Source organism: Anarhichas minor, unplaced genomic scaffold (assembly GCF_050575085.1).
Source record: "Anarhichas minor isolate MPS153535 unplaced genomic scaffold, ASM5057508v1 ptg000042l, whole genome shotgun sequence".
Classification (NCBI taxonomy): Eukaryota; Metazoa; Chordata; class Actinopteri; order Perciformes; family Anarhichadidae; genus Anarhichas; species Anarhichas minor.
The window spans coordinates 1,201,003-1,226,180 of NW_027466488.1; the positions used below are offsets into that span (position 1 = coordinate 1,201,003).

General features: G+C 41.4%; 1 protein-coding gene across 1 annotated transcript in view; it reads left to right on the top strand.

Moving 5' to 3' along the window:
• The window catches only part of plekha7b (pleckstrin homology domain containing, family A member 7b), a 64,365-nt gene that overhangs the window by 33,666 nt on the left and 5,521 nt on the right, over positions 1-25,178 (top strand). The window contains exons 6-26 of the mRNA XM_076110039.1: positions 893-997; positions 1,458-1,530; positions 1,966-2,066; positions 5,948-6,126; positions 7,541-7,975; positions 8,180-8,720; positions 11,353-11,436; positions 11,853-11,987; positions 12,929-12,982; positions 14,203-14,286; positions 16,676-16,747; positions 17,922-18,002; positions 18,158-18,307; positions 19,105-19,206; positions 19,480-19,591; positions 19,797-20,008; positions 20,516-20,707; positions 20,795-20,909; positions 21,030-21,121; positions 21,883-22,098; positions 24,191-24,418. Of these exons, the coding sequence (XP_075966154.1) occupies positions 893-997; positions 1,458-1,530; positions 1,966-2,066; positions 5,948-6,126; positions 7,541-7,975; positions 8,180-8,720; positions 11,353-11,436; positions 11,853-11,987; positions 12,929-12,982; positions 14,203-14,286; positions 16,676-16,747; positions 17,922-18,002; positions 18,158-18,307; positions 19,105-19,206; positions 19,480-19,591; positions 19,797-20,008; positions 20,516-20,707; positions 20,795-20,909; positions 21,030-21,121; positions 21,883-22,098; positions 24,191-24,418 (3,363 nt within the window). The remainder of the gene's footprint in view (positions 1-892; positions 998-1,457; positions 1,531-1,965; positions 2,067-5,947; positions 6,127-7,540; positions 7,976-8,179; positions 8,721-11,352; positions 11,437-11,852; positions 11,988-12,928; positions 12,983-14,202; positions 14,287-16,675; positions 16,748-17,921; positions 18,003-18,157; positions 18,308-19,104; positions 19,207-19,479; positions 19,592-19,796; positions 20,009-20,515; positions 20,708-20,794; positions 20,910-21,029; positions 21,122-21,882; positions 22,099-24,190; positions 24,419-25,178) is intronic.

A 25,178-nucleotide genomic window follows, 5' to 3' on the forward strand; every position in this document is an offset into this window, starting at 1 on the left:
ATCAGACAATACCAGCAATATTGAAGCTGTTACCGTGGGCTCTTGGAGCAAATTTTTTGACATTTTATTGACTCATTGAGAGAATGACCGGCAGATTAACAGATAACGTAAAGAACATTGCTGTGATGATTGTTCTATGTGACAGAATCATCGTATCTTTTGATCCCTCTGGTGGTTTTCATTTTGTTTCATTAGAACGTATGAGGAACGTATGCATATTTGTCCCCTCAACATTTGTGTCTTCTTTTAGCCAGCTGGTCAACCCGACACCCCAGGTATTTCTGTAGAAAAGCACCTGCTTAAAAGTACTATTTTATTTTTTTATTTTTTTTACAGAGAACATGTTGTCTGAAATGACCTTGTCTAAAAATATGCCTGATTATAAATGGATGAACCCATCCACAGGAATAGCGAGTTGGTATTTCCTCTTTTCGATATGGGTGTTAGAAGAAGGAAGTTCCAGGAAAGTCATTTTCTCCTTCCTAGTAACTACATGTTGCACTGTGGAGGGCAGAGTCATGGCGTACCCCAGTATGTGTCCGACCTTTTTTATGCCATGTCTCCCTTCAGAAGCCAAAACAAATTCATGACTCCCATTCCTTGTGTAAAAATGCTTTATTTTTTTTATTAATCAACAATATTGGGGAAAGTGGAATTTAATTGAACCCAAACTTAAATTTCACTCCACATTTTTAATCATCCACTCCCTCCATATTGAATCCACACCCTCCCAGGGTCGCGTCCCCCAAGCTTGAGAACCTCTGGTCTCCACAGTAGAGACAGTACAGCTCTATTAATTACTGTATGTTACCTCAGGTAAGCAAAGTAAAGTAGCTTAAAGTTCTTCAGCAACACATTATAAAGCCTTTTGGTCTTTCTTTGCTTTCTGCAGGGCTGCAGAGGTACAGGGAAAGTGCACAGTTTTGGCAAGAGGGATCATGCTATTAAAAGGAACCTGAATATCCCAGTGGTGGTGAGAGGCTGGCTCTATAAACAGGTGAGCTGGAGTTCCTTTGCTCTTATGCTCTGAAAGAAAAACCCCACCTTACACGTATAGGAGCAAATGTTGAAGAGTGTTTGTGTGAAAGCTGATGTTCTATGAACTGTAACATTTACTGAATGAATGCCCAGACTGCCCTTACAAAACCCTTTTAATCTGGACTTGAGTGTTTTATGAGAGCACATAATGTTGAGACGTACCGTATGAAACACAATAGCTCCCGACCAATCCCAGAGTAAGAGACCTACAGCACTGAGTTAAGTGTACAGGCTGCAGCTCTGTGCCATATGCTGCAAGTTAAGAATAAACTTTAATTAAACTATTGTTCAAATGGTATGCTTCTAACATGCACTGTATTCCCAAACTACAAGTTTTAATTAAAAACTTAATTAAAAGGTGTTCCTGCGGGAAGGATTTCTAAATACTCTGCGTGTTGTGTTTCCCCCTTCACCTCCAGGACAGCTCCGGAATGCGACTGTGGAAAAGGAAGTGGTTTGTTTTGTCAGACTACTGCTTGTTTTACTACAAAGGTGAGTCTATGAAAAGTGCACTAGGCCAGGGTTTAACAGACAAACATCTAAATGGTGATACAGTCTCATCTGAGGGAAGATTCATTTCTTGGTTAATAACAGCCTGTAATTAGATGTACAACATATCGTGCTCTCTCTTACTCCCACTTCTCCTTCCTTGTTAACTTGAGGGTTTTATTAGGGGGTGTAATCTGTGCTTGTGTTGCTAGAGCATCTACCTCCCCTCCTCAATTAATCACACTGAATAATAGATAAGCCACATGCAGCCACATGGCCTCGACCAGACAAGAGTCACCTATGAATTATGCCTCGATAATTTCCCCTCTGCTCATAAATCTGCAGTCACTTGTAAACATTGTACAAGGTATTGGCAGAATTAGAGATCTCTGTTTTTGGATGTTTTAATCTTCTGTGTGTTGTGTTCTTGCTTCACAGACAGCAGAGAGGAGGCAGTGCTCGGTAGCATCCCTCTGCCCAGTTATGTCATTGCACCAGTTGAGCCCGATGACCACATAAACCGCAAATACGCTTTCAAGGTAACACTGAAGTGGCATTGAATCAGATTTATGTCTACGTGTAGCCAGCGAAACTTGTTTACTACTTGCAGTTTTTCTAAGGATATTCATTGCTACATCACTATTTGGTAGCAATCCTCACACACTGGTTCCCACACTGTGGTCTCTGTAACACAGGAAGGATGGGTTGGTACTCCTTGATCCTAATCTCTGTTTTGTTAAAGACAGTTTATGATTTACTAGGTCTAGGTATTGAACTACAGTACTTGATTACCGACCGCAATGTGTCAAACAGTCAAGCATCAAAAGTTGGGATCAGGTCATAGTTTTGTTTAGTCATTGTTTGATCAGATATTTATTTAGATATTTAAATGATAGCCTTTCTGTTTATAGCAAATTCATGCAAACATTTACGGCTGCTTGTATAACAGTAAGAAAACAGGTTAAAAGGTTTTGTAGCAAAATAATTCGCAAAGTAAAGACGGGACAAACGTATGGTTTTGTTATCGTTACTGAAACAGGCTTTGTTTTGCATTTCTTCTCGGAAGATTTCAACTTGTAGATTTTGAGAAAGATTTAGCGTGCAGCTCAGCTTATGATATCTATGAAGACATGAAGTGCGGGTGTTTGGATTGTGATGCAACTTCTGACCTTCTGGTCCCTGGTCTTTTTTTCAACACAAAACCAATGGTGGGTGTTACAATGGATGGCTGCCGTAAAGCACTTTATCTGTTCTGTTCACTGATTTTATAAAGCTATCGTGGGAAGGGGCAGCCCTATACTGTGCTGGAGAGGCTGCAGCAGTGCAATCTTCAATATGGTTTGCACAGTACAAGAGCTTCGTTCGCTGAAATCTGAATGGCCCCTCGCTCCTTTTGTTATACCGAGCGCAATATAGGCAGCCCGCATTTGGTAATTGTGTAATTTTTATTTAAAAATGTGCGACAAAACTTTTCCCTGCATGCTGCAAAGTCTTTTTCTCTTTTCTGTCTGTGAATTCTGCCAGAGGACAGCAAAGGGATTTATGTCTTTTTGTTACACCGACAGTGTTAACATTATCCAGCTCCTCCTTTGTGGAAACACAGAGCTTGTTGCAAAGAACAATAGTGCTTAAATGTTTGATGCACCACTGCAGCTTCAGGGCATTCTGTTGCAATCCTTTCTGCTGCTTTGTACTTTGGCTTTTGTTCTTGGATTGTGTGTGTGTGTGTGTGTGTGTGTGTGTGTGTGTGTGTGTCTGAGTGCATAGCTGTGTGAGTATGAATGTGTGTGCATGTGTGGTACGCGTCTCCTGTGTTTTAAATATCATATTACATACAATGGAATTTGTATGATAATTGTGCTGCTGGAACTATTAATTATGCATGAAGGCTATTCATCGTCTCCTCCCACCACTTGCTGGGGAGTATGTTGAAGGTTAGGTGAAATGAGCCTTGGCTCTGCTGTACCACCCTGTGTTTAAGAGATCTCTAATCCCCCCCCAGCTCTCTCTGAGCCATCATGCATTAAAGAGCAGGAGATTTCATTACTTGTATCTGAGGGGCTTTAGAAATTTTCCATTACTGCTAAGTTAAGCATGACAGCACCTCAGTAGATGTCTGGTGCTGTTCAACAACGGGACGCTTCAGACAGTGGGAGCTACTGACAGACTGCAGTCTGTGCTGGCCTGAAATAATGAGACGGTGACACAAATCATTCTGAAATCAATTTGACCAGCAGTTGAATATAAAATATAAGAAAGCAGGTTGTGTAAGTCAGTACAGTACTTCTCTGGAGTATTTGTTCCCTGAAGCAGTGATGCCACAATACTGTAAAAGGTCAAAACCTTTTCGATGTTGCTACTGTTACTCATTCTTGCTTCTGTGATGACTGGAGCCATTTCTGCTCTTTCTTATTGAGTCAGCAACTTCCTGTTGTTTTCTGTTCTCTTATTTTTGCTCATCTCACTGTGTTTCTCTCATTCCCTGTTGGTCAATTGCCTCCCATTGTGACTCGGGTGTGTGTGCGCGGGGCGGAGTGAGTACTGTTCTCTGCGGGCGGTCGTCCTCAATCACACTGGCTTCCTGTCTTGCATGAATAGGTATTTGATTTCACTTTAGCCTCATCAGTGGACCGCCATCCTCAGCTCATTTTCTTTCATATCACACCAGCAGCTGCAAAGTCTCTTCATGTACACAGATATGACTACAGTCATCTATGGACAATGCCAGAGCACGTAGGGGTGCCGCATTAGTTTTATCAAACAACTTTGAATATTATGGGGAATGAAATTGAAAAACTGAATTTTTGTTTATTTAGTATTTGTATTTGGACAGTGAGACATTTGTTTTGCTCTGTACTCCAGCAAATGTGATTTGAAATGAAACAGAAAATTGCACATTCAGTGTCCTCTAATTTTATAATTCTTCGACAATGACAAGGCTCCAGCATGTACACTTTTCACCTAAAATGGTTGTACACAAGTCAAAGAGAGCGAGTGAGCGCTGCTACCTCAAAGTCACCATTTCATTATAAGCACTAACATTGCCCCGGTTACTCGTTTGATCAATATCATGTGTCTACTGTATATTCCCAGTGACTCTGGTATTTGTCTTGTCAAGATGCATATCATTTATCACATCCTCATCGTCATTGGAGTGGTGGGATGACAGGCTGCCAGCCATTTCCCCTTACTCCCCTCTGCTTTCATTGCATTTCTTTGGATGTTTGTTGCCATCAGCAATTTGCCCCCTGCTGTACATACATTAATGTATAAAATATATACACATGTATATATAAATACAATATATAATTGTACATTGATACAATGTAAACTGTAAACTTGTTTTTCTACATCTGTTTTGAAGCAGGACCCTTTGGCTTCTCTCATGTTGCCTAAAGGTTAAGGATTTTTAATAAGAATGATGCATTCACTTTACAGTCTTCAGGATTGTATCTTTATAATTACCAGGACGCTTTTTCTGTCACTTTGAAAGTAGTTTTGCAGATATTGCTGCTTGTTTATTTAGCATGTTACGGTATTGGACTCACTGAAGATCACAGTCTTCCCAACGATGTACAGAATGCAGATCAGCCTTGTGTTGTGCTCTAGTGGTATTGTTGGCAGCTATTCATGTATTTTGTTTTGGTGAAGTTACAATTAATGAGAAAGAACTAGCATCTTACACAAACACATTGATTATGGAGGTATACAATATAATCACACATTACTAACTACTCCTTTGCACTCTTTTACTCTATATTGAGTAGATCAGTACAACTTATATATACAGTTAGAAGTTAATCTGTATGATCTGTGAAGTAACAGAAGGACATTTGCATTTAGGGTTTAAAAAAATAGGAGAAAAATACTAACTAGCCATGAGACTGTGCAACAAGGGTCTGAATGATCCTGTTCTGTGGTTCAGCTGGTTGTCTGCATCAGAATTGGGTTCGGTGTAGTGTGTCCTAATAGCTTGATGGTACAGTATGGCGCCACATTTTCACCACCACATAGAAATTGCAAAAGGTAAGCTAATGTTCATGATGTGTGTTAATGTGTATCCTGCCTTAAGAGATGATAGATGGCCACAACTGCCTGTCGTTTGCTGCAGTTGCTGTCTAATTTCTGTGCGCTCAAGAGATTGTTGCTGAAGCTTTTTTATAAAAACAGAAGCAAAAATCAACCTGAGTTATGCTTTTTTTCTCCAGAAACAGCACAATGTTTCTGCTGCAGCACTTTGATCCCTCCCTTTTTCAGTAAAATGTTGCAGTAAACTTTGTCCTCACTGAGATGACAGCTGCCAGTCTCAGTAAACAAGGAAAGCAAAGTGTTTCACTCATCAGCCTCACTGGCAGCTTTTTCTTGTCTTCAGCATAAAGTTCTCATATCCATCCTCTCTCTCTCTCTCCCTCTTTGATAGGCGAGCCACACAGGAATGCGCTCCTACATTTACAATAAGAACTCTGTGATTGGCTCACAGGCAGAACACTGCGGGATGCGGACATATTTCTTCAGTGCGGACACACAGGAGGACATGAATGGCTGGATCCGGGCCATGAACCAGGCTGCACTGATGCAGCAGAGTCACACTATAAAGAGGTTGGTCTCGCTCTACAGAATAGGATTCATTACCCACATTGGCTGGGCTTCTACTAGTACCAACAACTCTCCGTCCCTTAAGTACAGCAGTGTCAGTGAACTAGGTATGTCTTGAGTGATATCATGAAGGAAATCTGGATGTCACAGGATTTAACCAAACAGTAATTTGTCTTGCTAGAACATTATGTGTTGAGGTTTTTATGCATCAGCTACAATGTCTACTGCCTTAATATCTGTCATAGCTGAATTTTGCTTATTTTTGCTTGTCCGTTATTTCAAAAGTATGAGCTGTCTTCCACAGCAGGTCCAGCCTTCTCCGTCTACTCTGGGTCTGCAGTTGTTGTGTGTGTGTGTGCTGTATCTGGGTCTGGTATAAATGGGGCGTATTGCAGCCCATTTCTAGCTTTCTACAGCAGTAATCACATTATATAAAGCAGATTTGTGTGCTTTTCTTTGTTGTTGAAAATATTCACTTCCAGCAAATAGTCTGCAATACAGACTGATACTTTCACTACGTGATCTGCATTTAGACATCTTGGATTGGCTGGCTGCACTGCTTGCTTTGAATGGTCTGTGCAATATCGCCATCTAGAGGCCAATGTAAGTCAGTACCCCAAGTCCCCAAGGTTTATATTTAGAAAGCGCTCAACGTTCACACATAACGGCCTTAGTGTGTTCCCTTGCAATGAAACATTAATTATATGAAATGGTTAGTAATAATAAACGAATGAAGTAATAATTAATGCAAACAGTATTTTTTTCTGTGTGAGGTGATCCCTTCACTCCATCTACCGTGAGAACATGTACTTTAACCTGCTTGAATACACCTTTTACTGCTATTCATATTTAATCTCTTAGGAATTATTTCTGCTGCAATTAGCAACCCTTAAGTGGAAGCAGTTTGCAAAACAATCAATACCTGTTTGAAAATTAAGTTGCAAAGTGATTAATCAATGTAAATGAGAAACCAAATGAATTACAAGTCCTTTTATTTGAACACATTAGAAAGAGTGACACACTAGCCCGAGCTATTTCATGAAGACAAAGTGTCCTGTGGATTCTCTCTGCACGTATTGACCAGGGAATGCTCTGCTCACCTTCATTCCTATCTATTGAAAATGATTAACAAGTTATTGAATAACTAGCTATGGTCTCTAATCCTTTCTGAGAGAAACTCGCCAATGAATCTGACCGTATGTTCAAGTGTCTCTGCAAATGGATTAAGAAATGACCTTTAGGGTCACATGTGTTTTTTATCCACTGCTTATTAATGTCATTTAAATCTCTGATTTCAATAATAGTGCTGCACTTTATCATAATATAAAGTGAAGAGGAGGAATTAGATGAAGGTTAAATAGCTGCAGGAGTGTAGGCAACACTAACTGTTCATCACCATCATGTCTCACTTTTTTAGAGAGGTGGAGAATCCAAAGAAGGCCGTGCAGCAGGCTGTCCCACAGACCAACCATGTCCACATCAACCAGAGCTCATCTCAATCAGAAAGCCTTCGCAGGACAGACATAGAGGAACCTCCGGATAATGGTATCCAACTGGCTCATAGAGACGAGGTGAGGTATGGATTAGAGATCCAAGGGAAACCCAGCCAGTCAGCAGCAGAGGAAAGAGAAGAGAGCCTCTCTCCAGACTCTGTTGATGTTGCCACCCACAAGAACGGACAGCAAACTGTAATCCAAGTGGCTCTGCCACCAGAACAAAATGGAAATCTCGTCTATCAGAGGGGCTTTGTTTCTCGCGTAGACACTGAGAAACATGTGCATGTGCAGAGGAAGAATACACTGGCACAGGTGGAGCACTGGGTCAAGGTTCAGAAAGGGGACCCACCAAAGAGGTCAGTTTGAATCTTTAACAGCAGCATGAACGATGATGATAAAGAACCTAGAGTAAATGGCTCCCTCTAGTGGCTAGTATGAGGACTATAGTTTAATTGCTTGAATTGCCCTCTTTTTAAGTAGAGAAAGCATTCTCATTGTGGGCAGGTAATATGAAATCGTTTTTATAAAAGTAAAAGACATCCATGTGCTTTCTCTCTCAGTGCTCCCTCTGCTGAGTACAACATCCCTCGGCAGACTCCTCCATTAAAGCCCAAAGCCAGCTCAGCGGATGCCAGCTATCAGTCGTTGCCAAAGTCTCCCCGTCTCCTGTCTGGCAGCGCATCTCCTCCAGCAACATGCAAGTTGCCTAGTGACTACAAGTATGCCCATGACCGGCTCAGCCACTTCCGCATGTCCACCGACGAGCGCATGGCCACCAAGGAGGGAATGGTGTGGCAGCTGTACGAGTGGCAGCAGCGGCAGCAGTTCCGTCATGGCAGCCCCACCGCTCCGATCTACACTGGCCCCAACTTCACAGACTCCTCGTCTTTTAGAGTTACTGTGGAGATGCCACGATCCATGTCTGTCCCCCCGTCCCCATGTGAAGTCCCACCGTCAGTCCCCTCCTCCTTCAAACCCTTGTCCCCTCGCCGGCCACACACTCCTTCAGACAGACGCACAGTCCGGCCCCTGGATGAAGTGGCACCTGGGGACAGCACAAGATCCAGCTCCCCCGGCCATATTTGTGCCCATCTTTCTCAGGTAGGACACCTACTTAGAGAGGAGAGGCATCTCTGGCATTTTCATTACTCTAGGGCAAACTTCTTAGTTGCCTCTTAGAAATCTACAAATTACTTTTTTATTGTAATATAAGATATCAAATAAAATGTACTTTTCCCCAATCAAGCTCTGAGATAGAGAGGATTACATTTAGTTCTTAATACTCTGATTTAAAGTGTTCACATACTGTGCAGCATAATGTCTTAAATACACAAAGAAATGTTGCATTGATAGAACAATATTTATGAATAATGTTGTATTAATCCCTCTGGTGTTTTGTATTGTCTACTGTAGCCTAGGTTAGAAAACATTCAGCCCTTCTAGGAATAAGTTATCCATGGAGATCAATAAGTCAGCATTACTCTCAAAACATGCTAATATTTGTGTACTGATTAACTTGATCTTAAGCCATTTTTAAGAGAAAGATAGAGGGTAATGGTGGTCTTATTTTATATTGTTATCGATATCAACAAATACCATGAAAAGACCAAAACCAAACAAAGTATTGTCCATGTAGCCGCATGCTAATATAGCTCATGTCTCCATGCCATAGAACACAGGCCAAAAACACATAACCATGTCCTGGTTGCTCAGTAACTCAACAGAAAATTAAACAACAACCATTTTGATAATCGATTAAATGTCAGTTTTCAAGCAAAAGCATCAGTCAGGTTTAAGATTCTCCCTTAGTGAGGATTTGCTGCTTTTCCTTTTTTTATATCTCTATAAACTGACTATCGCAGAGTTTTGGACTGTTGGTCCAACAAAACAAACAACGTGAAGATGTCATGTTTGGCTCTGGGAAGTTGTGTTGGGAATTTTCAATTATTTCTGAAATTCTATAGATACAATTATTAATTGGTTAATTGACAATGAAATTCATTGGTAGTTGCAGCCCTCGCTGTAACACATCTCTTCAGTTTGTCTTGGATGACCTCACACTCCAAAGGGGAGAGGTGATTCACAAGGGGCACCAGTAGGTTTGTTCCCGATGTGGTATCACTCTGCTATCTAACACACTTGGTCAGAGTTGTTTACTTCATATGATTCAGTTAACAATAAAACACTTGTAAATATAATTTGACTGAAGTCCCACCCCGTAGAATGGTCGCTAGTCCAGGGTGGACCCTGTACAGGATAAACGGGTTTGGGAAATGGATGGAAGTTCCACCCTTGTTGAATGTGCTTTAACACTGTAATAATGGCACACAGTGAATGTCAGTACTCTGTCATTGGTATGGGACTGAAGCAGAAGTTGATGATTCACATGTAGTGGGCCAAATGACAAAGGTCTCCTTCTCACGGTAGGTTTGAAAAGTGGATGTGAGGTATCGATTGAAGGATTTAAGCTCACAGAGACACCATGGGAAGATTAGCATGAGGAGCATGAGAAGGCTCCGACTTCTCAGCGCACACACTTTGATGCTCATGTGAATCATTTGCAGATTCACACAGTCCACACCCAGGCCCACAGGTGGTGTGAGTGTGTGTGAGTAAAAGCTCGCCACTCCGCCGTTCCCCAAACCGTCGCAGCGCTCAGACAGCACCGCCACCGCCGCAGGAGACGGAGCGAGGGGCCGTCCTGTCATCCACACCCTGCGCTGTCTTCCCACCACACCCTCCACATGTGAAAAGATCTCCCTCCAAACCATCACCACATTTGCCAACACACACAGGCCTCACAACCAACCCGATGGCCTTACACACGTAAACAAAGTGTCACAGATGCTCTGTTTCCTCCATCATTCACACGAGTGTCAGGACACTAATTATAACCATGAAACACAGTGACGCACAATTACGGAAAACAATCTTCAGAGAAAGATTCATTTTTAACAAAAGGAGCCACACGATCCAAGGGAGCGATGTGTATGGGAACTAAATTTAGTCTGCAATGAACTTAGTTTTGGTGCATCCAGCTTCTTTGAGGCTGATCGTGCTCTCTGGCTGGAGTGCGCTTAAGTAATAGCGATCTGTATACCTCTGTGGAATATCATTAAGAAGTATGTTTTATTAGTAGCTAATCCAATTTGCCCAGGGCTCCTCAGCACCCTATAAACATCTCTACTCTATCTCAAACATCAGCGGCGGTCTCTTTCTTCTGATCTCGCATTTAAATAAAAAACCTATTATACAGCAAAAAATTGTGGCATGGGAATCTCAAAGGGAACGGCTTACAGTGCTTCTCTTGCTGGTAGCAAACAAATGTTATTTTAAGAAAACAGGTTTCGTATAATTTATGTGTAGTTAATTAAATCTCTTGTTGTTTGTGTCCTTTTAAGGTTCTGTGGTGGGCCTGGTTTTCACTAATTCTGTGTGTTAAGCAAAAACGTCAAATTTCCCAAGCCCTGTAGCGTCTGAAACTCAGGGCGCACCTTGTTTAGAATAAGAGTAAGGGTGATGAAAGGGAGAAAAGGATAGATGAAAAAATAAATCTGCTGTGTAGTCACATTTGTTTGCAGACTTGGAGGCAATGGTTTAACTTTGATTCAGTGTGATGAAGTGATTTATCTTTCAACACTCACATACTGGAGATCACTTAATGAATTAGACATTCTGTTTGATTTGACTCTATAAGATCTGTAATAACAAGTTGCATGTTGTTTGTCCGCAGGCTTCCCAAATAGAGAGAAGGTCCATGCCAGCCATGGGCTACATCACACACACTGTCAGTGCACCCAGCCTACATGGCAAAACGGTATGATCCTCTTAATTACATTCGCCACATAACTGGGTTAATTATTGAAGATATCTGTCATTATGTGTCAACTTAGTCTTCCAGCCCGTTAGTCTAGAACAGCCAATCCAGGTATGAACAGGAATAACTCACTCCGACATTTGATTATTTGTAATTTCATCTCGGGGACAGTATCAAGATGTAAAATCTGGAGCTGACTGACTTTGTGAACCCCTGTAAAGCTGCTTTAAATGTTAATGCCATACAATATTTTCTGATAACTCTTATCTTCAGACAATCCCTGATAGCACAATAAATCATTCTCCAAATCTCAGCTACTGCAGCTCAGCCACTGTACTGCACAGATGGTTCTCATTTTCTCTCATCCCTCTGTGCTTTCACTGGCCTCCGGCCCCTAAACCCGGGCTTGACTACAGCCAGAGGAGCTGACTCTGCTCCTCATTCAGCTTCGAAGGCACCAGGCTAAGATGGCTGGTGTGCATAGCCCTAGCGATGCGTTCGCTCACCTGCAGCACCACCAGCACAACGGCCTTCTAGGCCCCAGCATGCAGGTCAGGGGCTATTGTACTTCCCTAACCTCCTCTACAACACACTGCAACCCCTGCCAGTGCATTGAGGTCCTACTCCCCCCCCCCCCCCAGCCAATCCCATACATTATCTCCATGTCATTCTTAAGACTGTGCGGTCTGTTGGTGTTGCTTGGTTGTCTTGTTCATTCAACCACTTCGGCATGGGCTGTGTTGCACCTCGGACTGTCCAGATTGCCTCTTAACTCTACATTAGCGTCTTTATAGTTGTTGTCACTCTTCCACCTTGTTCAAAACTTTTAAAAGCTTTTAGAGGCTTGTGTTATACTATTTGTAAAAAGAAATAAGCCTTATTTGAAGCATGTTGCTTGTCAACTGTGCCTGCATTTCATACTTTCCTTTGTATGACAGATGTATACGTTTGCGCAGCCACAACAATTTGTAGCTACGTTGTTTCTGTGCTCTGATAAATCTTTTGCCCTTGGTGTTCTCATTCTGAAGCAGCCGTCAGGCCCCAGGCTCCCTTATGAGCCTGTTGACAAACAGTGCATTGCGGTGAGACTAGCAGACCACAGGGAAGCTGCAACGGCGCTCAGTAATGACAACTCCACCCAGTTTCTAACATCCAACCATTCTCTGACCATCCTCCATGCGTACGAAGAAATGTAAACACTCGGTTTTACTACATGTCATGCTCAAGACCTGTGTTGCTGAGTTGTGTATGAGGTCAAACATGAGGCATTAAACCGGTCCACAAATTACACCATTACTTAATTACAGTTTGGCTTTGCTAACTATACATGAAAATATAGAGGTAGGAAAGTCAATTATAATTCATGCCGAGTAAATTAATGTTCTGTTAGCAAAGCCTGAACAGCAAATGAAGGCCTTAGGAGTCATCTGGTCACCCATTCTCCTCTGTAGTTTCATTTCAAATGATTTATCTCTCCACTGCTCATTTAAAGGCTGATGATACTTACATACAACTGAAGAAGGACCTGGAGTATCTAGATCTGAAGGTGGGCCCCAACAAAGTAAATGCCACTTTATCCTTTTCATCCTCTTCTCCATCTCCCTTCTTTGCAATCTTGTTCTCCTGCTGCTGCCTCTAACATCTGCCTCCCTGTTCCCCCTTTTTTCTGTCTTTCCTCTGTTCTAAGCTGAGCTTTCTCCTGTCTCCTTATGATGGAATTAACATGTATTTTCGTTGTCTTCTTATTATGTAAATTATCCATTCAAGGATGAAAAGATATTTTTTCAATAATAATCTGGTGAATCCAACAAATAGTCCAATGTGTCTGACATAAAGGGATAGCAATGTTTGCCGTCTTACTTAAAGTTACTGTGAGGAACATTAAACTGGTTATGAAACGGTTAATACAGATGCCTCTTTATGGTCTGCGTAAGATCCAAAGCAAAGCTGAATCTGGGTCTGTCCGCGGTAGGCCGGTCGCTGCCGCCTTCGACCTGCAGTCGGAAGCTCCAGGCAGGAGGAGGAAAGCTCTGCACCCGGCAGCAGCGTCTCCTCCTCTGGCCAGGAGCAGAGCTTTGCCTCGCTGCTCGCCAGTACCCGTTGGTAACAAACACTGACACCACACTGCTGGGGGCCCAGGCCGTATTGCTGGGCCTGTGGAGGGAAGAGAGGCACGGGAGAACCAGCACTGAGCGGAGCAGACGGTCAGACCCTGCTGCACTAAAATTAGTTTTTTTTTTTTTATGGAATCTGGAAGCTCAGAAACACTACCACTTTCGTCCACAGGGAGTGCCAAAATGATCACAAAATGAAAGTTCCTTGTAGTAACTTTAAATTGTCCGTAAGTTCAGGTTGTCACAACGAATGATAGTACAATACTTTCAGGTGCAGCGGGGTGATGTAGTTATCTCATCCAAAAACATGTCGATGTTAAGCTTATCATAATGGGGATTGAGGTTTTTAAGCACATGGCTGAATTTCTAAAATGTTCGAGTCATGTGAAATCCAATTCCTGTGTCAGGGTTATAAATTGTCTAATTGCATAGGCCTACTATGACTGTTGTATTTAAGCAATCTGTCTCATTTAGCTAGCTATTGGCATACATTCCATTTACACCTGTGCAAAGCTTCGATACTATTAATTTGTATGTTTAAACACCACAGTGCATTAATGACAAATCTGGGTTGTGTTTTGGAAAGGAGGGAGGTCATCTAATGATGTACAGTACGTCCTGTGACTCCTCTCCATTTCCTGTTTCAAAACAGATCCAAAGTATTGACCCGATGATCGTATCAGTACACAATGTGTTTGAAAACTCCACTCCACAGAGTTTTGGGTACTGTTGGAATGTAAGGACGGTGTGCATACAAAGTGAAACGGACCATTCCACTGCTTTTCAGAAGGAATGCGATTCATCCCTTGAAGTTATGCAGGATTATGGACATGGATTCCTATCCAATCATTCACTGTGTGATACTCCAACACTGCTTTGAGATTTGAGAGGAATGCGAAGGAAGTTGTTATGTCAAATGGCTTCCTTGCATGCACTTAAGCATTTGTGAATGTGTTGGATGTCTGTTTGACATCTTCAGTTTGCTATTGTTTTGCTTGTTGGAGTATAAGAGATGACCCAATGGTGCTCCGTAACAAATACACTGACAATGTGACAACTTATATTTTAGGGCCTCTAGTTTCATTGTGGTAACTGGCGGAAACAGACAACAACGTGCAGCGGTGTGTGTGTTCACCATGGACTTGAGAGAGTACTACAGAAACGTAGTATTGCATTAACACACAACTTGGCGAACTTGCAGAAGACAGATTACAGAAAAATGGTCAAAATCGAACAGTTTTGAAAGTTGACTATCAATTTGTTAGTGTTTTTCGTTTGACCTATCCTTTAAACTTAATGTGTGAGAATGAGAATGTAACGCAGGTTTCTCTTGCAGTCTCTAAGCCCAAGCTAAGATATCCTGGTCATCACTTTTCCCATCTGCCTCAAAAACCACAGAAGACATTATAAAACTGTTCTCACGGGCAATGAAGTACTCCGTGTGACTTCTCTGACATGTACAATAGGTGCAATGCCCCTTAAACTGAGACTCCCATTCGCACTGGTCCATACCGCTGTGCTGGGTGTGGTGATCCTGATGTGGGTGTGTTATGAATATTCCACCCACACATTTCAGCTTCATGCATTACTAACTGAGACAGATAACTGGAAGACAAATCTCTCCCCCGTATCTCTGGATAGGACTCACAGACTGACAGTCCCCTTATTATTCAACTGATGGCAAATAAGAAATATTATAAAGTCACTTTTAACTACAATAGAACTGATAACAGAAAGTGGTCCTGTAAGATTATTGTATAATAGTTATGTTATACATTACCTAAAATAAGAATTTAAAGTTTAAAGTATTTCAAAATCACTGTAAAGTCTCTAAACCCGTCCAGATATGGCCATATAGGGAGACAACAGGAATGTACAGGTCTTGAAATGATAAAGTAAGTCAACAAGTGCTCTATTCTTTTTATGGTTCAGTACTATTCAGTGCTTTTTATGCTTATGGCAATGGAATTGGATAACTAAGAAGAAACGTAATACTAATTTAGCATCATCAGAGACACATTTCCTTATTTCAGTCACACTAGTGGCATGGCTCTAAGCATACCATTGTCAGTCTTTTGGTTGGTCCACCACCTTGGTCCAGACTGAAATATCTTACAAGGTACAGGGTGGATTGCCATGGAATTTGGTGCATACATTAATGCCACCCTCAGTAAAAGAAATGTATATATATATATAATCACTTTGGTGATTATACATCTAGCGCTGTCATCAGGTTTCTGATTCGTCCAATATATACACAGTAAACATAATACCAACTCTAACATCAACATGTTAGAGTTGTCATTGTAAGCATGTTATCATGATGATGTCAGCATTTCATTTAAAGTACCACTGTGCCTAAGCACAGCCTGACAGAGCCGCTAGCACAGCTGTAGACTGTTGTTAAGATGACGGGGATTCTCTCCAAGCTGCAGGCAGTTATGATTTGTTTGCCTGGAAGGAGATGGATCTCACTGGTGAACTGAAATTTACAGATTTTAAACAAAGTTATGTTAAACTGTGATGAGGTCGATGATATCCATAATGCCATGGCTGGTGCAGGAACATGCATGCAGCTGATTGTTTTTTATTCTTCACACCTTCTCAGTGTCTTACAGGCTGCTTTGCCCACACTGTGACTGATCTCTGCGCTAGCATCTACATACTGCCTTACCACACTGTTATGAAACTAGGGGCCCCACAGTTTGACACTTACCCAGGTGACACATAGCTTTTTGAAGTAGAAATAATGAAATACAATTTTACTTCAACCATAAATCTTTCCAATGTAAACCAATGTTTTTCTGAATCAATGAATGATCATATATAAAGGACCTGGTTAAACTCAACAAAAAAGAGCAGCTTTGGGGTTTCTTGGGTTTCTCCGAACACTAAGATGCAGAAACTCTCTCTGCATAAATGTTTTTGCACTGCTGCACTAAGTTTTGTTATACCAGCTCATGCTTTTTTTTTTTTTTCATCGTTTTATCCACTTTAGATCCATCCAGCGTGATTTTTCTGTTGTTATCTGTTCACTGGAAGTATTAAAGTAAAGGCATTCAAATGTGCTATTCGATAACCGATATTGAACATTTCATTGTATTTGTGGCTATGTGACATTTCAGGTTACTGGACGCGAGAGCTTGAAAACAGAAAGACCATCAAGGCCTGTGAAAATAGCAGAAAGTGATGCTGATGTAAGTGAATCATTACGTTCTCAGGATTTAAAGAAACCGTACGATAAGCACCCTGTTTATCCGTCTCTTCCTTTTCCTTAAGATCTCCATTTCTGACTTCTTACAATCCACTACAGAGAAGCAGCTGACTTTAGTCTGACTTCACTGTGTGTTTTAGTGTGGTTTGTGTATGTGTGTGTTCTTAAGTTGTGGTAAACAGAGGCTGCGGAGGGAACGTATGTACATTGCAACACTGTGGGGACACCCATCCACACTGCACAGTGAGGGCCTGAGAGTATCGACCACAGCTTTTATTTTCCTCCTCGCAATTTAAAGGGAAAAATACATGTAATGGGAGTTTTAGATGTTGAGCTGTTAAATTTTTCAGTTTGATTTGCCTGACCCTGCTTTTCTCATTCTTTGTTTTCTGCTGAATAGAGGTAAATAAGATGGATGTCCTGGCTTTTCATCATTAGCATTGTTCCACTTTAACAATTTATAAGAAATTGCCAGTAAATTGTCTGAACAATGAATATTTCATGCAATTAAAAACAACAATATACAGCAGCAAAATAAAAACAGCTTAATTATTAATTGAACAGAATGATAAATAGATCTGAGAAAAAAAATTCACTATGTGAGAAAGACTGTGAACTAGGCAGTCTTATGTTGTTTTCATAAACACATAACCCATTTCTGGGAAAACAAATCTGTCACTCTCAATAAACACGGTTTTCTCCAAAAGTGAATTTGAATTATGGATTTTTGATTATGATTACTTATAATGGGTAATACCAGATCTCACCCCCAAACTAGACAGTATAGAGCCTTTTGATATTCCTCACTGCGCTGATGAGAGGAATTCCTCGGGGCTTTTCACATAGATGAGCCTTATTGACATATTTACAGACAGCAAAGACGGCAGCAGACGATCAATTCGTCTTATCTGTCTGCGCTGTTAGAATATAGTTGAAGAAGACTAGAATGGAGCGGCTGACCTCTGTTGTAAACAGATACTGTATCTCATCAGCCCAGTCGCTGTTTCATCCCTCTCCTGTTTTCATGTCCCGTTATAGCTGTGCTCTATACGTGCTGCTATTAGAGGTAAACAGAGACTAATACGAAAGAGAGGTAAATGTGATTTTATCCTTTTGTTTTCCTGCATTCTTATTTTTTCAATATGTTTTTCCTTCAGGTGAAATTAAGTCGATTGTGTGAACAAGACAAGATTCTACAGGAGCTAGAGGCCGGGATACGCTCTTTGAAGGAGGACAAGGTTTTTGTTTTTATGCATAATATAGAGTTGGCGTTCTTTATCTTTTGTACGTTCAGTAGTTAAATGTGTGTGTGTGTGTGTGTGTGTCAGCCTGTATTGGTGTGGTCTATAAATGCTTCTTGTGTTATGACGGCGTCTCTCGTGTCCTTATCTAGGACAAGCTGGAGTCGGTGCTGGATTTTTCCCACCAGCAGATGGAGCAGTACAGAGATCAGCCGGCCCATGCTGAGAAGATTGCCTATCAGCAGAAATTACTACAAGAGGATGTGGTGTATATCAGGGCTGAGATATCTCAAGTCTCCACAGTAAGAGACAAGCTGCACTCACAAGTTCATTGTGCTTATAATGGAATATGCAGTTAAAATAGTTAAAATATACAGTTTTAATTTAGGTTTGTGATGTGAGATACTCCAGACTGGGTCCACTACTACATACAAGCACATGCTACCACTTGTATGTTTTTATTGGCCGGAAACAAGATGCTCGCCTCTATTTTTAGTTGTTCCCTTTTGAAGGTTTCTGCAACTGGCACAGTGTTTCAGGTTGACTCTGACTATCAAAATGAGTGCTCGGGGACAAACCTGAGGCTACAAAGAAACTCAAGAGTACATTTCTCCGTCGCTCTGAAAAATGCTTCAGTCAAAAAAATCTGTGATAAAATTAGAAAAAAGACGAGTTTCAAAAGAACATTTACAAATAAACCGCAAGGTTACGCAAGAGTTAACAAGACTCTTTTGGGCTCTCAGTGTCAAAGACATTTCCGACCACATTGGTTGTGTTCAAACATTTTTGATGCTCTCATTGGATGCTGTAAGTATAATATAAGAATGACTGAACATGGGAAACAACGGAACAGATCAAAGTGGTTCAGATGTTTAAAAAAAAAAAATCAAGTGAGAAATCATGATTTAAATAAAAATAACTCCCATATGCATCTCACCATATAAGAGAAAAGTGTCAAAGTGTAAAGTGTCACTATACAGTTCTGTAAACAGGTTGGACCCTTAAACCATTGTAGAAGCATTGGCTCACGAGATACAGTATCTTAAAGCTGTGTCTGTTCTCATTAGAACATGGGGCGTGTTCTGTTTTTGTTTTGCAGGAGATGGAGAACGCGTGGAATGAGTACAGCCGACTGGAGAGAGATGTGGACTGGCTGAAGTCGGCCCTGCAGGGACAGATGAACCGCAGCGATCTCTCTCAGGTCTGGTGCTCAGTGCTCTCTGTGAACACACACAAGCAGTCATTCACTGTCACGGACGGGTGTGTGCAGGAATGAGTTACTGACTACTGATTTCATATGCACAGACAAAGCCAAGAATTATGTATGGTTGATATCGGCTTCAAATTTAAAAATTGGCGAATTACATGACTTCTCATCAGTAATACATTGCCTGTGTTCACAAGAAATGTTTCACTTTGTTAAAGAATATGTGTCTATTTAGACTTGTGTGTTTCTGTGTTCCTCTGTGAGCAGAAAGATAAAGTCCAGATCAGAAAAGAGTTGTGGAGGATTGAGGATGTTATTGCAGGCCTCAGCACCAGTAAAGCCAACTACAAAGTCACTATCTCCTCTGTTACCAACCCAGGTGAGACACCTGGAGCTTTCATGTCTACAAAGCAAAAGATATTTGCTGTCACGTGGTCATGCTACTGTATCTCACCATTAAAGCTCTTAATCATACTGTATACTCAATACTAATGCCTTGAACATTTCCCATGGGAGAGAGAAAGCACTGTCTTTACAGCGTGTGTGTATTCATGTTACATGTTCATGTTCGTCAAATTCCCCAGAGAGGAAATTTGTGCCTTCAGTGTCGGCGTCATCCGTGCCTTCTGTGTCTGGGAGCCCGTCTGCTATGGAGATGAGATTGTCCCAGCAGCAGCAGCAGCAGCACAGCCCCCACCTCAGCCCCAGTAGCCACACCCCCACCCTTTCCTCCAGCCCCAGCCAGCAGCCCCTACATCACTGGGTGGATACAACCATCACCAGTGGGCTTAAATGGGTGAGTGACTCCTGCGACAGAAGGTAGCTGGTTCTTACATAAACATCTTTGTATGAAAAGCAAAGCTGCATTTAGTCTTTGTACCATGCAGACTAAACTTGTCACACTTTTTATATTCCATCTCTAACTGATCCTTTGCTAAAACCTGTCCCCCGCTGCTACTCCGTCAAGCTGTCAGAGCTACCATTGAGCCCACACTGTCACCAAATATTATCACTTTTTTTGAAAAAAACAAAAAAGGTGATTTCAAAAGAAGCAGACAGAAGCGTATATCACCTTCCAACCTCTCCGGGTAACGAGTATCACTACTACACAACGTCTAACCATGACTAGCTCAAAATCCCCCAAAACATTCTGAAAATAAAGAAGATCTGAAACCATTGCATAAGAGTCTATGGAGCAGAGCCTGGTCAGAGCGGGCCGATGCTGATGCCATGATTGGCCAGTCTAGGTGCTTGTGTGTCATTTTAAGTATTTATCAATAGTTAACAGTTGTTTTGTGTGCAGGGTGAGGAAGATGTGCCTCCCAGACCTCCTCTACCTCAGCTCTACAGCCCTGATGAGGATCCCCCAGATGTGCCCCCGCTGCCCCGGGAGACAACGGTCATCAGACACACTTCTGTACGTGGCCTCAAACGACAGTCAGATGAACGCAAAAGGGACAGAGAGATTGGCCAGTACACCAATGGAGATAGTAAGGTACATACAATATGAGTGTGTTTGTGCTGCTTAAATGTTTACGTTTCAGTTTCTCATCTGTTTCGAATCTCTGTCTTTGAATCTCAGGTGGAGCTTAGGCCTTTCCTGAGTGACCCAGAGCTTATGGGAGCTGGGGATGGCTCCAGCCACATCAGTGTAGTAGCATCTGGACATGAGGGTTACCAGACATTACCTAGCAGAGGTACAGTAGAACAGATTTATTTAGCTGTAGCGTATTTATTGGGTTAATAAATTTACCCTAGCTTTTGGCTTTATTGCCAAGTCGAGAACAGTGTTTTCACGTTTGTTGGCTTTCCCTCAGGAGTGGCTGGCTCCTCGCTTCGGCTGAATCAGTCCTCGAGCATCTCCTCGTATGTGACCCTCCGAAGAGCAGCCTCAGCTGTCGGCATGAAGGTGAGGCTCAGAATTAACTTCGTCGAATTTAATAATAAATGAATAATAATATATTGGTTGATCATCTCCTCCAGCTTGTTTTGGTGGGCTTCTGCCTTCATGTCCTGGCCTTTAGGGGTCTCTCCTATGTCAATCGTGAGCGTGACGATCTTGGGTGTCATGGTTGACGTCTTGTTGCTGAAGCAGAACTTGTAGGTTCTGTCCATGTGTGCTGCCACAGAGTATCTCCCAATACAGAAAAAAAACTATTTTTTGAAAGAAAAGTAATAATATATTTGTAAATAGTGGTGCATTGTAGCAAACGGAGATACTCTTGTTTGCTGGATTGTAGCATTTGAGTTAATTATGTTTTTTAAACCCAAGATGATTCAATTTAGCAGCATTTAAAAAATGGTTTGGTAAAAATCTAATAAAAAATAAATCAGTCAAAAGATATTGTGATCATTTTTACAACATTATCTTCAGATTCCGATCTCGATAGTCATATTTTCCAGTATTTAAAAATCAAATGGTAAAATTCCCCATGAAAAAGCAATATTCTGGAGATGAGAAAATAAGCACTGGGTCTGGACATTTTTCATTGTGTACACTGCGTATCTGATTCTCTCTGTATGAAAACTGAATAGTCTACCGTGTTCCTTTCTCATTCCTTATCAACATGAGCTTTTACCTTCATGTTAGGTTTGTTTTTGTTTTCTTTCACTTCTTTGCCTTCTGCTGCACCTTTTGCTCATGTTATCAACTCTCTTTGCTCCTCTCAGGAGAGACCAAAAAGTGCCTTGGAGCGTCTGTACTCTGGGGACCCGGTGCAGCAGCCGAGGGGGAAGATGAGTGCTGATGAGCAGCTGGAGAGGATGAAGAGGCACCAGAAGGCCCTCGTCCGCCAGCGCAAACGCACACTGAGCCATGGAGACCGCCACGCCTCTTCATCGCCGCGCACCTCTTCCTCGCGCCCACTTTCAGCAGACTTGGGATCAGTATGTTACTAGAGCAGTATCACATGTCACTCTCTCATGCATGACGACAACCAAACCGAGAGTGGCGATCTACAGTAGTAATGAGTGCCTTTACTTAATGTAGTCTGTTTGTTCTTAGTTCCCGACATCACAAAGTTGATAGCAATACATTCAAATAGAGTTGTGTAGCAAGTCACTGTGTGGCTCTAACTGTGCTCAATTCATGCATGTTGTTCTCAAACTTTAATACGCCTTTTTCACAGCAGACATTTTGACTTTTCATAGTAGGAAAAGTACAGTTACTAATAACATTAACAATGGCTCTGTTTGGTTCAAGTGTCCCAGTGAGCCATAAGAGTGGGGCAGTGAGCCAACATGCAGGATACTGAGACCCTGATGCTGCTGAATGGATTGCGGCAAACATTATTTTCATTATTTACATCTGTGCTTTCCCTACATGTCAAAATGTCTTCTATGAAAAAGGCCTATACAGATCAGTGGATAACAGTTTCTGCTTTACACTTAAAGGGACAGTTCACCCCAAAATCAATACCTTTTTGTCCTCTTTGCACCTGTTGTGCTATTTATCGATATAGATCATTTTGGTTTGAGTTGCCTAGCTTTGGAGCTATCGGGTGCACAGATAATCTAATAGTGTAGCAGAAGGCAGACATCTCTACGGCCGATATCTCCAAAACTAGGCAACTCACACCAAAACTAGATTGATAAATAGCACTACAAGTTAGAGGAAGAATATGTATTTTAGATTTTTGGGGTGAACTGTCCCTTTAACAACTGACTGTAGCTCAAGAAATGTCTACCAGTGTTTATTATGAAGTGGAAATAATTAAATTTGACAATGAATAGGAAAAAGTATTATTCCTCAAAAGCTTTACAAATAATATATCTTGCCTATCAAACACATAACGCACTAATTACCACAGACATGGGCCTTCAATGGCCTTCATCAACCGCTCACATTCATGGCTATTTTTCCATAACTACTTGTTATAGACCCTAACATTGTTTTATCCATCCAGTTTCACCTCTCCTCACTGATCTTTCAATTTCTTGACTATGGTTGCTTTCACTCTGACTCTGGTTATTCGGAAAGCACAAACTGCTGCTAGATTCCTCTCTCTCTTCATTTAGATATCGATGCCTGCTGTTCTTCAATGAAGTGCTGCTGCTGTCTCTAAGCAGTCCATTTGTATATATATATGTGTGTGTGTGTGTGTGTGTGTGTGTGTGTGTGTGTGAGAGAGAGAGAGAGAGTAAGAGAAAGAAAGGGCCTTCTTATTTTCTACTGACCAAATCATTGACATATATTGAGCAATGCCTTTTTAAGCCTACTCATCTAAATCTATTCATGGCATATATTTTTTTTACTTAATTGCAGATAAAGATGTTCTGAGTGTTTATGGAGCGGGGCCTACTGTTGTCCCACTAACCACTTCCCAGTCTTTTTGAGAGGAGGCCTTTTATTTAGGCAATACTAATGTTTATGACGAGCATTTCATATCAAATTATAGGTTAAGTGATTTCATTGTTCGCCCAGTGTCTTTCTCTGATATTAATACAGAAGTAATTATATTAATTGTTAGTGATAAGAATGCTTTATTTTTCAAATGTGAATGTTTGCAAATAAATAAACGTTATTTTCGAATGGACTCATATTGCCATGTTTTTTATTTGTTATATGTTTTTCTTTGAATACATGTCATCAGTATGAGTGAAGTGATCTTTCCTGTTTGTGTCAATGGCATCGTGTTGTCTTCTTTATCACTGTTGTAGAGCATTTACATGCATGTTGTGATTTGAGAGATTAAGCATACTAAAATCAATGCATGCTCCCTCTTTTTCCCCCTTTTTCACACTTATGCACACTTATACACACACACACACACACACTCTCTCTCACTCTCTCTGCAGCCTTTAAAATCACATTAGCATACCAGTGATAACCAGTGTGTTGTACAGAACTTGCTCCATGAAATTATGTGTAAAGGCAAATGAAACAAGTCATTTTCAAATTGACTTGGTGATTTGCTGATGGCAGCATCCTGTAATGTGTTTCACAGTCAATTTTCTTTTGTCTTTGTGTGTTGTCCAGTGGAAGAGAGAGCAGGAGTTTGACCTACAGTTGCTGGAGAGGGCGGTTCAAGGGGAGGAGGCACAGGGAGTTAGGAGCGTTCAGGGGGAGGAAACACCTCCCGAGCACAAAGAGAGGCCGCGCTCCCGCTCTGACGAATGGCTGACCCTGCGCTCCACGGCCACAACACCTCCTGCCCATGAGGTCGACCTGGAGCCACTAGACTATGACCTGGACCTTAACAAAGAGGTAAGTTGTATTTGTATCTGTGGAGGAATATAGCAAATGAGTTTATTGTCAATACATAAATATAATGAATGTACACTAATAGAAAAAACATAAAGCTCAACCGAGGACAAAAAAGGGCTGGGGTGCAATGTAACCACAGTCAAACAAGTCAAAAAGAAGATTTTGCACACCCAAATCACTAAGATTGCTCTTTTTTATTCAACCTATTGAATTTATTATGTCATCCTGCAAGATGGTATACATCAACTGTCAGCCTGAACTTGATCGCTGGTTATATTCCAAGGCATGTAGTGGATGGGTAAAAGACTTTGGCTGACCACGCAGTGAACACATTTCAGACACACATTCTGTTGGACATTAAGGGATTTCTTGTTTTGTTGGTGCAAAGATCGTGGTGTCATCATCATCCACAACCCGTCTGCATATCCTTCATCTGTGAAAGTGGATAGATTATTTTTGGGATGACCTCGTAGCAAGTATGATGATAATAAAGAAGCTTAGACCTTCACACACGCTATATCTGTTTGCCAATAATTTACTATGTCCCAAAACATAGTATGTCAAATGCAGTATGCCATAAATACCACGATGTCCTTCTGCATCCTTTCACATTTTGCAGTGTGCAAGCCAGCATGCTGGTCTGGCTATTCTGACCCACAATCCTCAAGGTTCAAGGTGCAATGTTATGATGAAGTAGTCGTGTGTCCCAATTGAATGCATACTGCATGCAACAGTATGTACTTTGTAAGAGCAGCTGCAG